This window comes from Gekko japonicus, unplaced genomic scaffold, assembly GCF_001447785.1.
Source record: "Gekko japonicus isolate JY-2015 unplaced genomic scaffold, Gekko_japonicus_V1.1 scaffold64, whole genome shotgun sequence".
Taxonomy (NCBI): Eukaryota; Metazoa; Chordata; class Lepidosauria; order Squamata; family Gekkonidae; genus Gekko; species Gekko japonicus.
Window position 1 is genome coordinate 1,258,919 of NW_015170277.1, and position 16,278 is coordinate 1,275,196.

At 49.8% G+C, this 16,278-nt stretch overlaps 1 protein-coding gene across 1 annotated transcript in view; it reads right to left on the minus strand.

The window, feature by feature from the left end:
* Positions 1-7,991: 7,991 nt before the first annotated feature.
* The window catches only part of P2RX7 (purinergic receptor P2X, ligand gated ion channel, 7), a 32,043-nt gene continuing 23,756 nt past the window's right edge, over positions 7,992-16,278 (minus strand). The window contains exons 9-13 of the mRNA XM_015417670.1: positions 15,601-15,694; positions 12,121-12,186; positions 11,892-12,008; positions 11,315-11,413; positions 7,992-8,579 (exon numbers count right to left, since the gene is read on the minus strand). Coding sequence (XP_015273156.1) covers positions 8,091-8,579; positions 11,315-11,413; positions 11,892-12,008; positions 12,121-12,186; positions 15,601-15,694 — 865 coding nt within the window. The 3' untranslated portion in view covers positions 7,992-8,090. The remainder of the gene's footprint in view (positions 8,580-11,314; positions 11,414-11,891; positions 12,009-12,120; positions 12,187-15,600; positions 15,695-16,278) is intronic.

The window sequence follows — 16,278 nt, forward strand, 5'->3', positions numbered from 1 at the left end:
GACCCGAATTCGAATCCCCACTTCTACCATGGAAGCTCACTGGGTAATCTTGGGCCTGGTGCAGCCTGGCCTACCTCCCAGGGCTGTTGTGGGGAAATGGAGGCGAAGAGATCAATGTGCGAAAAGCCGCTTAGTAACCAAACTGGGGAGAAAAGGATGCAAATACATCTGGGAGACCCAGGTTTGAATCCCCACTCTGTCATGGAAGCTCATTGGTTGGTGACCTTGGGCCAGTCACTCTCTCTCTCTCTCAGACTAACCTACCTCACAGGATTGTGGTGAGGATAAAATGGAGAGGAGAACAATATAAGCTAGTCTGGGGCTCTCTTGGGGAGAAAGGCAAAATATAAACAAAGTTTGGTGTAGTGGTGAAGTGCGAAGACTCTCATCTGGGAGATTCCCCACTTCTCCACTCGCACCTGCTGGATGACCTTGGGCAAGCCATAGTTCTGATAAGAGCTGTCCTTGAAAAAGAGCAGTTTCTGTCAGAGCTCTCTCAGCCCCACCTCCCTCACAGGGTGTCTGTTGTGGGGAGGGGAAGGGAAAGGAGTTTGTAAGACGCTCTGAGACTCTTTTGGGTAGTGAAGGGTGGGGTATAAATCCAATCTCCTTCTTCTTTTACCTCACAGGGTATCTGTTGTTGGGAGGTGGAGGGAAAGGAGTTTGTAAGCTGCTCTGAGACTCCCTTGGGTAGTGAAGGGCGGGGTATAAATCCAATCTCCTCCTCCTCTTCTTCTCAGAGAAGAAGTTTTTTGCTTGAGGCTGGAATTCCTTCACATGCAGCAGTTTTTGACAACCCAACAGACTGGGAAAAATAAGTCACAAACAAGCAGTTTGCAAGCACAGGATTTGCATGTCGTTACTATGCAGCCAACAACCATGTGCATCCAACACAACTCACTGAGGCGGTAAACCTGAGCAGGAAGTCCACTGACATAACAGTTACATCCTCTGCATTCCTGTTCACACTCGCTTGGGAGCAATCCTCATTCCGCTGGATAATAATTACTTCTGACTCTGAGAGCCAGTCTGGTGTAGAGGTTAAGAGCGGCGGACTCTAATCTGGAGAACCAGGTTCGATTCCCTACTCCTCCACATGAAGCCAGCTGGGTAACCTTCAGCCAGTCACAGTTCTCTCAACCCAAAAAATAAACCTAGGTCGCCATAAAAAGAGCTAGAGTTTCAGGCTGCCAGACAACCTTCAGATCTCCTGGTTGTACACCCACTGCCATACAATAATTATAATCTCTCTTTATATATAATTGTGAAGTGACCCAGCAGCCGGCCAATGGCACACGAGTACTCTTGAGTAGCAGCTGATGGGCCAATGGCTGAGGGCAGGGCTATTTTGGGGCAGGAACGCACAGGAACGGAGTTCCGGCTGGCTCCCGAGTTGGCCACACCCAGCAGGAACTCATTAGCATAATAGGCCACACCCAACAGCAGGAACTCATTAGGATTGGCTATGTTAGGGGTGTGTGGCCTAACATGCAAAGGAGTTCCTGCTACAAAAAAAGGCCCTGGGTTTTGACAACAAACAAGGTAAACAGAATAAGAAGCAAAAGGTGGGTGTGGCTGGATGACCACACTTCTGGTAACATGGGGGTGCGGCCTAATGTGCTAATGAGCTGTGCTGTCGGGGTGTGGCCTAATATGCTAATTAGTTTCTGCTGTTGGGTGTGGCCTATTCTGCTAATGAGTTCCTGCTGGGCTTTTTCTACAAAAAGAGCCCTGGGAGGGAATGCATTGCACAGCCAGTGGGAGAGCTGGAAAGTGCCACCCCACTTCACAATTACATATAAGGAGAGATTAGGTAAAGGTAAAGGTTCCCTTGCTCGAAAGCCAGTCGAATCCGACTCTAGGGTTGCGGTGCTCATCTCCGTTTCAAAGCCGAAGAGCCAGCGCTGTCCGAAGACGTTTCCGTGGTCATGTGGCCGGCATGACTAAACACCAAGGCGCACGGAACACTGTTACCTTCCCACCGAAGTGGTACCTATTTATCTACTTGCAATTTCTTGCTTTCAAACTGCTAGGTTGGCAGGAGCTGGAACTAGAGACGGGAGCTCACTCCGTCTTGCGGCACCCGGGTCTCGAACTGCTGAACTACTGACCTTCCACAGCCTGCAGTTCAGCATCTTAACCAGTTGAGCCACCGCAGGAGAGATTACTTCTAAGCAAATGTTATAGAATTAGACTGTGTGTGTATTGAGGATGAATTTAATGAATTAAATTAAGCAAACTCCGGAGTATGACAGAAGACAGGAGGGCCTGGCTTGATGTAGTTCATGGGGTCGCGAAGAGTCGGACTCGACTGTGCAACTGAACAACAACAAAGTATTGAGGATGGGGGTTTGAGGCTTTATCGGGGCCTGTCTTGCATGGAGAGAAGGTTTAGACTGGGAGTCTTTACAAAGCAGGACACTGTACAGATACAAGGAAAGCACTGCAGCTAACTTGTGGCAACCCTGCAGGGTTTTCAAGACAAGAGATGAGCAGGGGTGGTTGGCCATTGCCTGCCTCTGCCTGGTGACCCTGGACTTCCTGGGTGGTCTCTCGCCTAAGTACTAACGAGGGCTGAGCCGGCTTAGTTTCCGAGATCTGATGAGACCAGGCTAGCCTCGACCATCTAGGATACATCAGCAGATTTTTAAAAAGCAGAAATGCAAAATACATGGATTAATCACGCACACAGTGTGTTCTACAAAACCTTTATTTTCATATGAACCCACAGAGGCAGTAAATTAACAAAAAATGTATATAAAAACTGAAAATTAAAATGCAACAGTGGGAGGGCCTCTAATGTCCTGGCCCCACTGGTGGACCTCCTGATGGCACCTGGTATTTTTGGCCACTGTGACACAAAGTGTTGGACTGGATGGGCCTTTGGCCTGACCCAACATTGGCTTCTCTTGTGTTCTTATAAGAGGGAATTGGATGAACATATGGAGCAGAGGTCCATTGGTGGCTCTTAGCCAGAAGGTATAGATAGGAACTCTCAGGCTGGCACCAGATGCTCTGTATTTTTGGTGCTTGGGGGGGGGGGCAACAGTGGGAGGGCTTCTAGTGTCCTGGCCCTGCTGTTGGACCTCCTGATGGCCCCTGGTATTTTTGGCCACTGTGTGACACAGTGTTGGACTGGATGGGCCATTGGCCTGATCCAACATTGGCGTCCCTTGTGTTCTTAACATGCCCCAGTGGTTCCCCAAATGACTAAGCATTGTTCACATCAGTGCAGAAACCTTAGCTCGGGAATGTAATAAGCCACCCGGCTACTAGTTTATGTTCTGCGACCAGGCAAAGATCCGTGAAATGGAAGATAGTTCCCCCCCCCATACAATCAATGGACCACAGTGATTAACACAGACACGTGCAAGCAGGCCATCTAGCCAGTAAAACTCACTGAGGACTAGTACCTTTTGAAGCTTTGACAGTAATGCAATAAAATAAGGTCTTAGTGGGGCTAGTGGACATGTTACAGTGACTGTCACACCAACTGTCACACGGAGTCCATTTCAAATCGTTCCATGTGGCAGCGACGCACAGGAAGCTATGTGCAGAGTAATCAGGCTGCCAGATCCAGGTTGAGAAACCGCTGGAGATTTGGGGGTGGAGCCGGGGGAGGACAGGGACATCAGTGGGGCACAGTGCCATAGAGTCCACCCCTCCAAAGCAGCCATTTTCTCCAGGGGAACTCATCTCTGTTCTGCAGAGGTGAGCTATAATTCCAGGGGATCCCCGGGTCCCACCTGGAAACAGGGCAGCGGCATCCTACCATGCAGAATGGGTAACCCACTGCAAGCGTTCTAACAATAAGTATAAGGTAAAGGTAAAGGTCTCCCTTGCTTGAAAGCCAGTTGAATCCGACTCTAGGGATGCGGTGCTCATCTCCGTTTCCAAGAAGAGCCAGCGCTGTTCGAAGACGTTTCTGTGGTCATGTGGCCGGTGTGACTAGACACCGAGGTGCACGGAACGCTGTTCCCTTCCCACCGAACCAGTACCTCTTTATCTACTTGCAATTTCTTGCTTTCGAACTGCTAGGTTGGGCAGGAGCTGGGGCCAGAGACGGGAGCTCACTCCGTCATGCGGCACTCGGGTCACGAACTGCTGAACTACTGACCTTCCGGTCTGCAGCTCAGTGTCTTAACCTCAGAGCCACCACGGCCCCTAACAGTAAGTGACCTACTATGAAATGCAAAACTACCTAACCGAGGTCTAAAACAGAGGACCAGACCAATGGCTGTCTAGTCCAGCATCCTGTTTGACACAGTGATCACTAGATGACCTCAGACGTGGTGCGAGCAAAGAGGCCAAAACTTCTCCATTATTGCCCTACCGGCACTGGTATTCCTAAGGTTACTGCCTCTGAACATGAAGGTTCTACTTGGCGATTGTGGTCAACAGCCTCTGATTGACCCCTCCTCCCTGAATTTGCCAAATCCTCATTTAAAGTCAACTAAAACTCATTGCCATCGCTACATCATGTGGCAGTGAGTTCCATAAGCTCTGTGACGTATTTCCTTCTCTCTGTCCTTGTCTGTGCTGAAGGCTGCCATCATTATGCCTCATGTCATGTGGCAGTGAGTTCCATGCGCTCGCTTTGAGTGAAGTGATCGCCTTTTCTCTGTCCTTGTCTATGCTGAGGACTGCCGTCGTGATAACAAAGGGATCGGCAACTGTCAGGGCCTTAGCTCAATGCCCAGAGACGCCAAAGGCTGTATTGAGCCTTTGGGTGCCAGCCATTTAGAGGAAGGGGATTTAGACCCTTCCTGCTCTGCCCACCCCATCAAAGTGGCCTTGTAGTGAAACTAGCTGCCGAGAAGGGATATGTGGACTCCGTGGTCTGTGTAACCTTCCGTTTAGTCCATACCAAATAAAGCTGCACAAACATAAGTCAGTTAAAAATGCATTACAGAACAGTCGCTGGAAGCGCGATAGATGAGCCTGCCGCGAAGAACCGATGCCAGAAATGAAGCGGCAATCAACCTGGTGCCTGCAGCTGACATCGTCTTTTCTTTCCCCCCTCCCAGAGAAACAAAAACAGCAGAGCCATTGGGCCAGAACAACCCAAACCGCTTAAAACAAGACACAAAAAGATGGATGGCTCCCCGGAGGAACCAGACAGCCAGGATGCCTGCGATTAGCAAGACTTTCTCCTAAGCGTTGTTCCCTTTTTGAATAGACTTTTTAAAAAAAGAGCCCTATGCAGGATCTAACTATTTTGTTGCTTTAACAGATAAACCAAGGTGGTGTTTCTCCCAGTTCCTTTCTGTCATTTGCTGGAAGCCTCAGAGGTGAGCCTGCCCATCACTGACTGGCACTGCCGTTTATGACTCAGGAGTGAAGCTGACCCAAGAAGAAGAAGAAGAGATTGGATTTATACCCCGCCCTTCACTTGGAGTCTCAGAGCGGCTTACAAACTCCTTTCCCTTCCCCTCCCCACAACAGACACCCTGTGAGGTGGGCGGGGCTGAGAGATCTCGGACAGAAACTGCTCTTTTTCAAGGACAGCTGTGCCAGAGCTTGTGACTGACCCAAGGTCACATCAGCAGGTGCAAGTGGAGGAGTGGGGAATCAAACCCGGTTCTCCCAGATTAGAGTCCGCACCCTTAATCACGACACCAAACTGGAAGAGGAGACTGGATTTATACCCCGCCCTTCACTACCCAAAGGTGTCTCAGAGCGGCTGACAAACTCCTTTCCCTCCCCCTCCCCACCACAGACACCCTGGGAGGCAGGTGGGGCTGAGAGAGTTCTGACAGAAACTGCTCTTTTTTCAAGAACAGCTCTTATCAGAACTTCGGCTTGCCCAAGGTCATCCAGCCAGGTGCAAGTGGAGGAGTGGGGAATCAAACCCGGTTCTCCCAGATTACAGTTTGCGCACTTCACCACTACACCAAACTGGCTCAAATTTTTGCTCACAAGACTCCACAGCTTAGCGGGAGCATTGGAGGGGACCCCCAAATCTACTGAGAAGATTTTGTGAACGAGCCAAAAGAAAACTTTGAAAAGACAGCCCGAGTATGCTCCAGGAGTCCGGGAGGCATGGAATGTTGAGAGCAAGGCGAAGGGAAGGGAGGGAGGGAGCACAGGGTTGCCAAGTCTGGGTTAGGGAATTCCTGGAGATTTGGGGGACAGACCCTGGGGAAGGTGCGGTTTGGGGAGGCAAGAGAGTTCGTCAGGGATGATGCTCCCTCTAAGCTGCGGAGTCCTGTGAGCAAAAATTCTACTTTGTGAGCTACTGGCATTAAAATTGTGAGCCAGCGATTTGGCTGCTGCATGAATTAGCTTGCTCTGGAGCCATCCCTTCCCGAGCTAAGGCAAAAAAGTGTGGACTGGAGGCTAGAAAACTGTGAGCTAGCTTGCACTGACTCAGCTTAGAGGGAACACTGGGCTGTGATACTAGAAGTAAAGGTAAAGGTCTCCCTTGCTCGAAAACCAGTCGAATCCGACTCTAGGGTTGCGGTGCTCATCTCCGTTTCCAAGCCGAAGAGCCAGCGCTGTCCAAAGACGTTTCCGTGGTCATGTGGCCGGCATGACTAAACACCAAGGCGCACGGAACGCTGTTACCTTCCCACCGAAGTGGTACCTATTTATCTATCTGCAATTTCTTGCTTTCAAACTGCTAGGTTGCCGCATGACGGAGTGAGCTCCCGTCTCTAGTTCCAGCTCCTGCTAACCTAGCAGTGATACTAGAGAGACCACCCTAAAAAGCAGCCATGTTCTCTGCAGTCTGGAGAGAAGCTGTAATTCCGGGGGATCCCCAGATCCTACCTGGAGCCTGGCATCCCTACGTGCTGAGTATGCTGCAGGAGGTGTGGAACTGTGTTCCCTCAAAGCTGAGCTAGCTCACGGTTTTTCAGCCACCGGCTCACACATTAGCTTGCTCTCAGCTCAGGAAGGACGGCTCCAGAGCAAACAAATTTATGCGGGAGCCAAATCGCTCGCTCACAACTTTAATGCCAGGAGCTCACAAAATTGATTTTTTCGCTCACAAGACTCCACAGCTTAGAGGGGGCATTGGTGTGGGATGCTAAGAGCGAGGCAAAGGGGTGGGGGGGAGAGGATAGGGTGTTGCCACCAGTGTATTTCACAAAGTATTCACAATGCAAGAACTCGTGGGCACTACATGAAATTGCTGAGCGGTCGGGTTAGAACGGATAAAAGGAAGTACTTCTTCACCCAAAGAGTGATTAACACTTGGAATTCACTGCCACAGGAAGTGGTGGGGGCTACAAGCATGGACGGCTTCAAAAGGGAATTAGATAAGCATATGGAGCAGAGGTCCATCAGTGGCTATTAGCCACAAGGTATAGATAGGGACTCTGGGGCAGGTGATGCTCTGTCATCTTGGTGCTTGGCGGGGTCAACAGTGGGAGGGCTTCTAATGTCCTGGCCCCACTGGTGGACCTCCTGGTGGCACCTGGTATTTCTGGCCACTGTGTGATACAGAGTGTTGGACTGGATGGGCCTTTGGCCTGATCCAACATTGGCGTCTCTTATGTTCTTATGTGTTCCCTCTAAGCTGAGTCAGTGTGAGCTAGCTCACAGGTTTTTAGCCTCCAGCTCACAGATTATTTAGTGTCTCAGCTCCGGAAGGAGGGCTCAGGAGCAAACTGATTTAGGCAGTAGCCTAATCGCTGGCTCACAACTATAATGCCAGTTGCTCACAAAGGAGAATTTGTGCTCACAAGACTCCACAGCTTAGAGGGAACAATGGTTGCTACTTCTGGGTTGGGGAATTCCTGGATATTTGGGGGGAGTGGAGCCTGGAGAGGGTGCAGTTTGGGGTGGGGAAGGCACTCAGCAGGATTGTGATGCTACAGAGTCCACCCTCCAAAGCAGCCATTTTCTCCAGGGGAATTGATCTCTGTAGTCTGGGGTTCAGTTGTAATTCCGGGAGATCTCCTGGCTCCGCCTGGAGGCTGGCATCCCTACACAGTGTTTACAGACTCCTGGCAGTGAGAGATGTTGGCGGTGGGTGGGGATTTCTAAATTTCCCCCCCCCCCACGTTTCCTCGCAGGTCCCCGATGCACCGATTTCATCCCGGCGTGCGCCAAGGCCATGCTACGAAGGCTCTCCGCACGCAGAGTTATTTCTTCTTCCTGAAGCCAGTGTACTGGCCGTCCTCGCTGGGAAAGGCCTCTCTGATGCTCCACCGGCAGCAGTTCGGGAGGACGGCCCGTTTGCCTAGGTTGCCGTCGTCTCCGAAGCGCCAGCGGATGTACTGCTTGTACGCAGCGTGCCGGAGCTGCTTGTTAAGCGTCTCTGCCTTGAGGTCCAACAAGGGGTCTTCGTAGAGGAGGATGAACTCCAATGCCGGTCTGGACAGGACGAGCTGCTGAAACAGGGCCGAGGTGGTGACGCAGGCCCCGTCTTTCCTCCGGCAGCAGAGCTGCTCCCAGTAGGGCTCCGCTGGGCGGCATTTGTTGCAGCAGCACCAGGAAGGACGCTGGTGGTGGGGAGCGGCACCCTCTTTCTTTTGAAGGGGCTGCAGCTCTGGGGCTTTTCCAAGAGCTTCGGCTTCGTCCGGATGTCGCGGTGGGAGTTTGGCAAAACGCGTGAAATCGCCCAAGCGTCTCTGCAGTTGAAAGACATATGGTGTATACGTTCAGAAATGGCTAGGCCAGGGCTCCCCAACCTTTTTGAGCCTGTGTACGCCTTCGGAATTCTAACAGCAACCAAAGAGGAACACACGGAGGAATTTCACATTACTCTTTTTAACCCGTTTTGAAGCTATTTTTGATCCATCATGAGTAAACCAGTATAGGGCTGCCATTTCACACATGGCTTTCCCCTTCCGGTAAAGAGCTGGATCTGAAGCGGTTTGCCATTTCAGACTGCACCGCTTTTTCCCCACTGTTTTTCGCCCACGCCGGTGATCTCCGGCTTATTTTTTTTTAACGTTCGCTTTATAGCGCTATAGCACTATAAAAACACTCCAGGCATTCCAATGGCATTGATATATTGCTGTTCCATTATAGCGTTATACCGCTATAAAGCAAACTTAAAAAAAAAACTGGAGATCGCCCGCTCAGGCGAAAAACGGCGGGAAAAGGCGCATTGGAACCGGGAGAGGAAACTGAAGACTACTTGGAAGCGGTTAACAGGTAAAACGCTTCAGCCCCGTTTCCTAAATGGGACAGAAGCGTTTGTATGTGAACGTACAAATATATTCCGGTAGGGAACCGGTTCTAAAACGGTTCTGTCTGAAATGACAGACCAGAAACTGTTTGGGAACCGTTCCGGATTATATCGTCTGTCTGAAATTCCTCACAGTGTAGGTACACAAGGGAATAGTAATCTCTGTGAAAAAGATGCTAACACGGGTTCAATAAAGGCCAAAGCACTGATACAATTACAATCATATAAGCAGAATCAAGTCCAATCTTAACGTAGAAAAGTTTCCTCTTGAGATGAAGACGTATGAAGAATGATGAACGAAGAATCCAGATATTAAGAACTCCGTTTCGAAGAACTTCCTCAGTGACTGAAACAATATATCTTCAAATAGGTTATATGCACTCTTGTGAGTTACAGCAACACTTCTCATAAATGGGCAGTTACTGACAGCACATCTCAGAAAAAGGTCAAGCTCTCAAGGCAGTGATTATGGAAGGAAGTGTGATGTAAAGCCTTGAGCTTTTTCTGAGATGTGCTGTCAATATCTGCCCATTTATGAGAAGTGTTGCTGTGTGAAATGACAAAAACTCCCTTGCAGACAATCTCTTTGGTGTGAAACTCTTTGGTGTGAAATGACAAAAACTCCCTTGCAGACAATCATGAAAGCACATTGCATGTCGATTGAAAGTGCATTATTCAGCGTGTGTGGAAGTGCCCAATATGTTATTTTAATCTGAATAGTCAATCAGTTCTTCAATGGTAAATCAGAAGCCCGACTGGCCGAGAGCGCCACCCGGCCCCACCCACTTTGGAGGAAGGAGGAGGAGGAGGAGATTGGATTTATACCCTGCCCTTCACTCGGAGTCTCAGAGCAGTTTACAATCTCCTTCCCCTTCCCCTCCCCACAACAGACACCCTGTGAGGCAGGTGGGGCTGAGAGAACTCTGACACAAACGGCTCTTTTTCAAGGACAGCTCTTGTCAGAACTATGGCTTGCCCAAGGTCATCCAGCAGCTGCAAGTGGAGGACTGGGGAATGAAACCCAGTTCTCCCGGATTAGAGTCTACACACTTAACCACTGCACCAGACTGGGTGCACTACACTTGGCGGGTGCTAAGAAAGGCGTTGTAAACATCAACCACAGCACTGATCAGAGTGGGATTTAAACCTGTGGCTAAGGGAGGCAGCAACTGTGCTCCAAAGCCAAACTTCAAGAGCAGCAGCAAGGAAAGGGTAGAAGAAGTAAAGGAGGCAACGGGGCAGAGTCCCCTCAGAGATGAGCCAGTGAGAGACATCATCCCCTGAAGCACGTCGGTCCCAGCAATGGGGTGAGCCCCACTGCTCCAAAGAAATAAGCAGGGTGGGGTGCTCGGAAGGGTAATGCTTGGAGGGGGGGCAAGGCTGTTCCTTCTGAGGTGACCCTTCACCCATTGCTGCACACATTCAGTTTTTCTGTCCCTTCGCACCCTCTGGTCAGTCATATATACCACACACCAGTGGTCCTCAACCTTCCTGAGCCTGTGGGCACCTTTGTCATTCTCAAAATGGCTGCCACAGGACGCGGAGTCAGGCACAAAATGGCTGCCCACCTTACCTTCAGTAACACCGTGAAGCTCCTTGTGCTGTGGGGGCAGCAGCTGCTGCCAAAGCAACATTTTGAAAAATCCGCACAGGCACAGCCAATCAAATCTCCAAAGGCCAATCAGAAGTGCTGCTGGGCAAAAGCTCCACATGGCCACTCCTGCTTTCTAAGAACACTAGGCGTTGGTGGGTGTTATGGGACCCCTGGGCACCACGCTGAGGACCTCTGCCGTAAACTATTATTAAAACTAGAGCCTTATGGTGTAGTGGTTAAGTGTGCGGACTCTAATCTGGGAGAACCGGGTTTGATTCCCCACTCCTCCACTTGCACCTGCTGGTGTGACCTTGGGTCAGTCACAAGCTCTGGCACAGCTGTCCTTGAAAAAGAGCCGTTTGTGTCAGAGCTCTCTCAGCCCCACCCACCTCACAGGGTGTCTGTTGTGGGGAGGGGAAGGGAGAGGAGTTTGTAAGCCGCTCTGAGACTCCAAGTGAAGGGCGGGGTATAGATCCAATCTCCTCCTCTCCTCTAAGAACTAACAAACTTTACTCCAGCATTTTGTCAGAAAGAGCTCAGCACATCCACCTGCATGTACAAGAAAGATCCCAACTCACGTGGATAATTTCGCCTTTAATTTTCTGTAAGCTTGTCTGCAGCACTTTGTCAATCATAGTAACATGCGGCTCATCGACGTACGCCACGTACAATAGGGTCTGTCCAGCAAAAGAGACAAAGAAACGTGCAGCCTGAGCATCCAGGAATGTACATAGTATATCATATATAAATAGTAGTAGAAGATATAGCATCAAGACTCCCAGTACCTTAAATGTTGTTGCTATGAATGTTTAGGACCTTTCAGAACAATAATTTAATTGAGCAATAAGTTACCAAGTTATTGTCAGGATTCAAAACCTTTTCTCCAACTGCATTTTGCGCCCACTGTAACTTTGAAACACTCTTCCTTATATTAGCTTTATATTACATATAACACTCTTCTTTATATTAGCTTTTAATTTTCTGGAATGCATTATCTGTAATATATACAGATAATATATATCTGTAAGTATATCTGGTCTAAGGACTGTAATAAAACCTAAACTAAGAAACACTCTTCAAAGGCAGCCCCACTTAAAACACACTGCGGTAGTCTAGCCCAAATATGATCAGGGAATGGATATCTTTGGTACTTACCCATCTGGGCCCTGGCACTGACTCACACTTCTTCCTGTAATAATATTCCTTCACCGGGTTTGATTTGAAGCAAGGAAATGTGTACGAAGTGATGAGGAAATCAACAAATAATTGAGCCTGGGAATAAACACCAGAAGAGGTTGGCAATGCAGCTCTTTGGAATGAGTTTTCTCTCCAGAAATCATCCCTTCCCACCTTGAGAGCCACATCATAAAAAACTCTCTCTTACCAGGCCAAAATAGGAGAGGGCTGAACCTATGTAGACCAGCAGCTCAAAGAAGTTAAATTGTCCTCCCTTTGGGAAATGCAAAAGAGAAATTAACTTTAAAGCGAGAGTAAGAGAAGAGAAAGATACCGTCATTTCTGTTTCATGAATGGAGCCCTGCCAAGTGCCAGAAATATGGTGGTGAGGAAATGCACATATTACCATCTACACAGGTCGGGTCTCAGGTCGGTTCCCAATTCTGGTCTTCATTTAGATGTGAATTGCAGGTTCTCAGTAATTCTCACACATGCTGTGCCCAGTGCCCCCTCTAAGCTGTGGAGTCTTGTGAGCAAAAATTCTACTTTGTGAGCTCCTGGCATTAAAGTTGTGAGCGAGCGATTTGGCTACTGCATAAATTAGTTTGCTCTGGAGCCATCCTTCCTGAGCAAAGACAATAAATAATCTGTGAGCTGGAGGCTAAAAAAGTGTGAGCTAGCGCACATTAACTCAGCTTAGAGGCAGGGGTCATTTCCTGCAGGAGCGCACAGAAGCAGAGCTCCAGAAGTAAAGAGTCCAGGGAGCGGGCACATGCAACAAGCCCCACCCCCTGCTCCCAACAGCCCTGGGGCCACGAGGAGCAAGAAGCAGATAGGTAAGTTGCAGTGGGTGTGGCCTTCTGACACACTTCCGGTGATGTCATGGGGTGTGGCATGTGCAAATAAGTTATGCTAATGAGTTTGCACCTCTTTTTCTACGGAATGACCCATGCTTAGAGGGAACACTGGCTGTGTCCAATTCAGACTGCAACCGTGATGAGAAGGAGTCACAATCTCCCCTCCCCTCACAGGCTATTTTCCAGACCCACAACTCACATCTGGCAAAGTCACAGCAGGGAATCCAGACACAACCTGTGTGGATCATAATGTGTGAATGGCCTTCAGGAGGGGTGGTGAGTGACTGCAAACGGGCAGAAATCATATTCAATATAAAGTTTAATCAGAAATTAAGCAAGTACCAGATGCTTGACCGCCACCACATTGCCTCTCTGTGCATTAGCCACAGAACACTGGAAAGAGGAACAATCGGGCAGGATACAAGCTGTGTGTGTGTTTTCTCATATCTCTGTTAGGAAACAGGCACATACAGTTTGGACTGAAGATTGGGGAGAGGGGGTGGAACATCTGAGACCTCCTGCAGCGCTACAGCCCTGGATGGAGCTATATAAACTTGGGGTGGGGTGGGATATTACATGGTGCTTGGGGGGGGGGGTCCAAGAGTTATAGCCCCACTGGTGGACCCCCTGACGGCACTTGGGTTTTGGCCACTGGGTGACACAGAGTGTTGGACTGGGTGGGCCACAGGCCTGATCCAACATGGCTTCTCTTATGTTCTTATGTCTGGGCCAGTGATGCTCTGTATTCTTGGTGCTTGGGGGGGGGCAACAGGGGGAGGGCTTCTGGAGTTCTGACCCTGCTGGTGGACCTCCTGACGGCACTTGGGTTTTGGCCACTGGGTGACACAGAGTGTTGGACTGGGTGAGCCCAACATGGCTTCTTTTATGTTCTTATGACTGGGGCAAGTGATGGTCTGTATTCTTGGTGCTTGGGGGGGGCAACAGGGGGAGGGCTTCTGGAGTTCAGACCCTGCTGGTGGACTTCCTGACGGCACTTGGGTTTTGGCCAATGGGTGACACGGACTGGGTGGGCCGTTGGCCTGATACAGCATGGCTTCTCTTATGTTCTTATGTCTGGGCAGTGATGCTCTGTGTTCTTGGTGCTTGGGGGGGCAATAGGGGGATGGGCCATTGGCCTGATCCAACATGGTTTCTCTTATGTTCTTATAGCCAAGATGCTCAGAAAAATAACAGAAATTTGATTCATGCCACAATTGCTAGGAAGTCCAATCATTCCTTCCAACTTTCATTTTCCTCTGGTGGCTACTGTTTTTATACTCCAGTTTCTCAGTCTGAAATTTCTGGCCATGAAGGAAAACGAGGCTGCCATTACCATGCCGAAGACCAGGATGTCAAAGCGGATGCCATAAGCTTTGATCAGAGTCCTCTCCTCCTTTCCGTTGGCCTGCTTGTAGTATTTGGCAAATCTGTAATGACCAAAAAAACTCCTGGGGCTTAACGAGGGAACACAACATTCAGTGTCTTCATGACTTAGGGTTGCCAGATCCAGGCTGAGAAATACCTGGATATTTTGGGGGTGGAGTCTGAGGAGGGCGGGGTTTGGGGAGGGGAGGGACTTCTGTGCGCTATAATGCCACTGAGTCCACCTTCCAAAGTGGCCATTTCCTCCAGGTGAACTGATCTCTGTCGCCTGGAGATCAATTGTAATCCCAGGAGATCTCCAGCCACCACCTGGAGGTTGACAACCCTAGATTCCTGCTAGATGGATGCTCTCGTCCTTTCTCACAATCCATGTACACAAAGCGTGCGGTGCCTGTTAGGCCTGGGTTAGACATGTGGGACAACAAGCCACCAAAACCCTGAGCTTGAACTGTACCACTTGAGACTTCAGGAGGGGCGGGGAGTAGAATTCCAGCTTTAAATATTTCTCCATATATTTTTTTAAAGAATTCCATGCAGGTAGAGAACTAGCAGAGCAGACCTCTTCTCTTTGCTTGGTAGGTTCAGAAGGAAATACAACAAACAAGCAAACACTGTGATATGAATGACTAGGACATTTAGTAAAGATCATATTATTATCTCTCTATATTATAAAGCTAATTTGGGGGGCCCACGCTCAATGCGCCCCCTCAGCCATAGGCTGAGGCGGCCGCCACTCACGTCGGGGACGCTGGCCACTGGCCGCGGTCTCTGCCCCTGCCCACAGAGGCGGCGCCGGAGTGAACGTGCCCTGCGATTCGAAGAGAGAGCTGCTTTGGCGTGGCCATGCTCGATGCGCTCCCTCAGCCGTAGCCTGAGCCAGCGACCACTCATGCCAGGGACGCTGGCCACTGGCCGCGGTCTCTGACACCCGTCCACAGATGCGGCGCCAGGGCAAACGCGCCACACAATTCGAAGACACCGTGGTGGAGTCTCGCCCCGCTAGGGCTACCAAATCGGGCCGGGGGGCGGGGAAAACCCCGCTTTGGAGGGGGGGCAACAGGGGGAGGGCTTCTGGAGTTCAGACCCTGCTGGTGGACTTCCTGACGGCACTTGGGTTTTGGCCAATGGGTGACACGGACTGGGTGGGCCGTTGGCCTGATACAGCATGGCTTCTCTTATGTTCTTATGTCTGGGCAGTGATGCTCTGTGTTCTTGGTGCTTGGGGGGGCAATAGGGGGATGGGCCATTGGCCTGATCCAACATGGTTTCTCTTATGTTCTTATAGCCAAGATGCTCAGAAAAATAACAGAAATTTGATTCATGCCACAATTGCTAGGAAGTCCAATCATTCCTTCCAACTTTCATTTTCCTCTGGTGGCTACTGTTTTTATACTCCAGTTTCTCAGTCTGAAATTTCTGGCCATGAAGGAAAACGAGGCTGCCATTACCATGCCGAAGACCAGGATGTCAAAGCGGATGCCATAAGCTTTGATCAGAGTCCTCTCCTCCTTTCCGTTGGCCTGCTTGTAGTATTTGGCAAATCTGTAATGACCAAAAAAACTCCTGGGGCTTAACGAGGGAACACAACATTCAGTGTCTTCATGACTTAGGGTTGCCAGATCCAGGCTGAGAAATACCTGGATATTTTGGGGGTGGAGTCTGAGGAGGGCGGGGTTTGGGGAGGGGAGGGACTTCTGTGCGCTATAATGCCACTGAGTCCACCTTCCAAAGTGGCCATTTCCTCCAGGTGAACTGATCTCTGTCGCCTGGAGATCAATTGTAATCCCAGGAGATCTCCAGCCACCACCTGGAGGTTGACAACCCTAGATTCCTGCTAGATGGATGCTCTCGTCCTTTCTCACAATCCATGTACACAAAGCGTGCGGTGCCTGTTAGGCCTGGGTTAGACATGTGGGACAACAAGCCACCAAAACCCTGAGCTTGAACTGTACCACTTGAGACTTCAGGAGGGGCGGGGAGTAGAATTCCAGCTTTAAATATTTCTCCATATATTTTTTTAAAGAATTCCATGCAGGTAGAGAACTAGCAGAGCAGACCTCTTCTCTTTGCTTGGTAGGTTCAGAAGGAAATACAACAAACAAGCAAACACTGTGACAGGGGGGCCG